This window comes from Triticum dicoccoides, chromosome 3B, assembly GCF_002162155.2.
Source record: "Triticum dicoccoides isolate Atlit2015 ecotype Zavitan chromosome 3B, WEW_v2.0, whole genome shotgun sequence".
Classification (NCBI taxonomy): domain Eukaryota; kingdom Viridiplantae; phylum Streptophyta; class Magnoliopsida; order Poales; family Poaceae; genus Triticum; species Triticum dicoccoides.
The window spans coordinates 768260747-768265785 of NC_041385.1; the positions used below are offsets into that span (position 1 = coordinate 768260747).

General features: G+C 47.1%; 1 protein-coding gene across 1 annotated transcript; it reads right to left on the minus strand.

The window, feature by feature from the left end:
• Positions 1-1646: 1646 nt before the first annotated feature.
• On the minus strand, positions 1647-3257 carry LOC119282129 (F-box protein At5g07610-like). The gene is made up of 2 exons (XM_037562454.1): positions 3173-3257; positions 1647-3089 (listed from the first exon to the last, which is right to left on the minus strand). The coding sequence occupies exon 2, from the start codon at positions 3061-3063 to the stop codon at positions 1900-1902; it is 1164 nt and encodes a 387-aa protein (XP_037418351.1). The 5' UTR covers positions 3064-3089; positions 3173-3257; the 3' UTR covers positions 1647-1899.
• Between the last annotated feature and the right edge of the window lie 1782 nt (positions 3258-5039).

The following is a 5039-nucleotide window of genomic DNA, read 5'->3' on the forward strand; positions in this document are numbered from 1 at the left end:
ATATCCCGGAAATATAATGGGAACAAAAAGAGAAACGTTAAAGGGAAACAGAGAACCCACGAAGGCAACCAGTAGGGAACGACGATATCACGAACGAGGAAGCGCGCTCGACGCTAAAGAAGGACTACCGTAAGAGCAGGCAACAAGTGCGGCGGCCGGAACAACTGCCGCCGTAACCACGCGACAAGAGTAGCGGCGGCGACGAGCGGAGACGACGGCAAAAGAAGAACAATGCGCGACGAGGGTTCGCCCACAACAGAGAGAAACAGATCTCAAAACAAATCAAGAGGTATTACGAAACATCAGAAGTATAAGGACTAAAGTAAAAAAAAGGAAAAACCACAAAAGGAAACCAAAAACCGGAATTCACAGGAGAAGCCATGCGCGCGCCAAGTGTCACGCGCGGAGCGCACCGGAAAAGTCTCAGGAGTGCTCCGCACGTGACACTTGGCGCGCGGGGAGCGCTCCCCGACTAATCTTTGCGGGGAACGCTCCTCAATTAGTGATTTCGGGGATCCCCGACCAAAACCAGGGCGCGCCACCCATGGGGCAAGTCAGCCCGAGGAAAGCCCACGACGCATTTGGTCGCTCTCTGCCACGGGCTTTCCTCCCCATCCGCGTTGTTTCCCCGGAGAAATAATCCACGCCTGTAGGGGTCCGGGAGAAAACCCTCGAGGCGACGGGGCAACGCTTGTCGATCTCCTTCGTCACGGATGGAAAGCAGCGCCTCCACCTAGTCCCACCCCAGGACCACCTCTTTCTTCTTTTTCAGCTTGTTGAAATATTGGGATTTCTCCCCACCATGTCACCAAATAGGAACGGGTGATTTCCCGTGGTGGTCGTTGGGATCCCAAGTGCGCAGGGGAAACTCATCTGGGGTCTACTACCCAGGGCTAACCATCCCCAAGAACCAAATGAGCCCTGAGTAATACGTTCAGGTTGGAAAACTTCCCACTCCCCCCCCATGATTCTCAAAAAAAAAAAAAAATCGCGTAGAACTGATTCAAATGTGCAGACTATATTGCCTTCAATCTGAACGTTCTCCAGATATATACCACTTAATAAACAATCAAAAGTACGGTATGGAAAACACAATAAGAAGTTTCTGTGTTGATAAATCTGCAAGTAGGTAGATCATGAATTCAAAGCAACAAGAGGAGACAGTTACAATTCTGGGTAGGAGTGCCCCAGTCCCCATGGCTGAAGAAAATGAAGCGGGCAACTCGTTTGTTAGAACTTGCACATGAAGGAACCACACTTTGAGCGCAGTGAACGTGACACAAAGATAATCAAAACCAGAAAGGCGAAAAGGCACTTACATTGAAACAACAGTTCATATATCAGAAAACTGAATCACAGTTTCAGCAGACATGAAAATACAGCACAGAAATGAAACACCAAAGAAAACTAACTCTCCTTGGTATGTAGTCCTCGGGCGCTCTAGAAATACAACAGCAGCCCTGGCCATTCCAGGTCCACCCAAACTACAAGATACGTTATAGGACAGATTAAGAACAAGAATATAACCATTCATGTACTACCGGAAATAAAAGTTGGTATACCGAACAGAGAAATAACAGAGACCAGAATCCGGATATTAAAATATTCATAATAGTTCCAATATATATATAACACTAGACAAACACAGGCAGGGTACTGTTATATACATCACTCAAGCACCAACAGGCACATGCCATATCAAATATATAATGGTCATGTATCCATGATTAACAGAGATGTTGACTGAATAGCTAGCAGCACAAAGTTAGGTACATGACTTCAATCAAGCACCATCAGCTTATTCCAACTTACCCAGATTACTGTTGCTCATATTCAACATCTAACTCCACTATCATCATCAGAAACATGGACAATTGTGAGGCTTCAATACACAAATATTCAGTGCCCATCCGTCAATGACTCCGAGAACAAAGGAACATATGGAAGATAAGGGCACCTTGAATTCCATCCAAGATCACATACGAAACGCAGCTCTTTAGAATCCATTTCGTATGAAAATAATTTCATCTGCGAAAAGAACCCTGATGCAGATTCTACAGTTATGAATATCTCATCGTGTTCTGGGTGGGCTGAGATAACACCGTAATGTTCCCCGGCGCTTGAATACTCTACTCCGACCAGTTGCAAGTAGCTGACTTTGAGCTTCATTGTCCAACAATTTTCACCAATAGAATCTTCAAGAACCCAGATTGACAGTTCAGAAGAACCATGATCTGTGAGATACAATTGTCCTTGTGATACATAGACATTCGGAACACCACGAGCATCAGGTGAAGTAGGAATAGGAATGATCCTACAATTACTCTCCACATCAACGGCTGCAACTGAATTATTATCGGCACATAAATACAACACTCCGCTGAAAAATGTGCCACCTGATAAGCAGAGTATCTCAATTGGATTGTCCCAAACAATATGATGTGTCCAACCTCCAGCTTTGGAAGAGTAGATCTCCACCTTTTTGATGCGATAATCATACTTATAATTCAGATTCGAAGCCACCACAGTTACCAAGTCGAACACATGGAAGTGGGAGGAGAAGGCCGGGTCGAATCCCAGGCGAGCATCGTCCACCAACCAGGAATACTGGGTGGCAGGAAAGGTTACCCATTTCTCAGTAGCAGGATTGCACACCACGTACTCCAAAGTCCTACGGTGATCCAGCTTCTTGCGGGCAGTCCGGCGTCGGCAGAGGAGGAGGTCGTTGCAGCAATCCAAGATGTCGAGCTTCTCGCATTCAGGTAGGAACGAGAGTGAGGCGTCAAGAGGGCACCAGTTCCCCGAGACGCTTTGGTAAACATGAGGAAACCGTCCATCGCGGCCCATGCCGCGGGTTTTGTAGAAGAAGCCGGCGAGGGTCGACCGGGGAAGCTTCTCGCGGTGGTCGGGGTGGGAGACGAGGTCCCGCCAGCGCGTGGAGACGCACTTACAGCAGCAGGTGGACTTGTAGGGCACGCGCGAGACGATCTCAACCAGGAGGTCGTCGGGGAGCTTGATCGTCGGATCGCTCATGAGTTCCGTCTCCATGGATCCCCTCGCCATCTCCGGGGAGGCAACGAGCGGCTAATCTGCAGATCGGGGTGGAGGAGGAGATGTTTGAAAGATACTACGTCCTAGCAGTGAGGGGAGAGCGAGGGAAAAGAGGACATACCAGTCGAGATGCGTGGCGCGCGGACTGCTTAGGTATAAGCGGCGAGAGCGCCGGCGTTGGGTGCTCCCATCGGCGCCGGCGAGTGGGTCGCGGCGAGCCGATGAGGGTTTGGTTTGGGTGCGGGGCGGCGAGATGGATGATGATGGGTGCTGCGGAAGTGGAACCGAAAGTGCGCGTGCAGTTATCTGGGCTTTTTACTGGGCTGTGTGTAAGTCCAAACACTCTCACTGATAGACACGCATGCCATTTTACATGATCTTTTAGAAAAACATATACTATCAATGGACAAGTCTACGCAGCGGCCGGCTGCTTCCTTGCTGTTCGGAGCGGTCGAATCTAATTTGGTCCCCTAATTAATACTCCTTTATAACAAAATTTCATTTTATATTAGAAAAAGAACCACGTAAACATGAAAAAGAAAAGTAAATTATAAAACCATCCATGTGAACGCATTAATTCAAATTTCTAAATTTATGAAAAGCCATAACTTTTAAACCGCGCGTCGGAATTAAGATCCGTTCACTGTTGAAACTCTCGCGGCGTGCTCTTTGAAACTAGATCCCGTATGAGTATGTTTCGACGAATTTTTTTGTGTGCAATTTTGACCCCGTTTTGTGCAACCGAGTAACCGTCGATGTGCAAATACCTGAGAGGAATGTGCAACTTTTCTCGTACACCGTACACGTGCAGTTTTCCTCTATGATACCTCCACCCCCAAACTGCCTCCTTCTAGTGAGATGTGCAACTTCATTTGTTGCCTAGGCCATGCAGTTTTCACTAGTGGCATCACCCCAACTACTCTCTACTAGTGAAAAATGCAATTTCGTCTGCTGCCCCGGTGCCCTGGCCAACTGCATGCCTGGTAGTAGCCGCGCGTGTGCACCCCACACAACCGTGTTTGAGTGTTTTCACTGTTTGCTGCATCAGCCAACTATCTACCAGTGGATGTGCAACTTAGGATACTGCCACGGCCAACTGTCTAACAGTGATGTGCAATTTTTTCTTGTATCACATGGATGTGTAGTTTTCCTGCTAGCACCTAGGCCAAACCACCCCTGCTATTGAGATGTACAACTTTGACATCCTGTCTATATGCAACTTTTCACTATTCTCGTGAATGTGGAGTTTTCACCATCAAACTATCCTGCCTGTGAGATGTGCAACTTCGTATGTTGGCCCGGCCAACTGCCTGGCGGACTTGTGCAACTCCGTATATTGCCTCCGCCAACTGAAACTACATATCCACAACAAGGGAGGGAAAGGAGTTGCACATCGACTAATAAGTTGTTGGCGTGAACAACGGACTAAGTTGCGCATAGCACTAGTAGGGGGTGGGCAGGGTGTGCAAAGCATGAAAAACTACACATCCACGATAAGGATGAGGGTTGCACATCGACTACCAGGTTGTTGGCCGGGGCAGTAGACTAGTTGCACATTACGTTCTCATGGTTGGTAGGTTGCAACCTCATAGAAAATTGGATCGTGTAGCTATAAAAACTAAGTTTGTAAAAAAGTTGCATCATTCAGTACTAAAGTTGCATAATGCAGTACTAAAGTTGCACCATATAGTATCAAAGTTGGCATCGATGTTTTATCATCAAAACATACTCATGGGGATCTAGTTTCAAAGAGTTCACCGTGAGGAATCCAGCGGTGAAGACGGATATGAATTTGGATGCATTGTTTGAAAGATATGACTTTTCAAAAAATTGAAAACCCAAAATAAGCGCACATGCACACCCATCAACAAGGAATCTCTTGCTCACGTGAATATGTCATTACTATCTGCCATGTCATGTATAAAGACAAAATTTTAGGCCACAACACTGCATGCATGCATGTGTGATAGCCCGACCGCTCAGCTTCG

Coding starts and splice junctions, on each gene's coding strand:
- LOC119282129 (XM_037562454.1), bottom strand. CDS start 3,063: ATGGCGAGGGGATCCATGGAGACGGAACTCATGAGCGATCCGACGATC.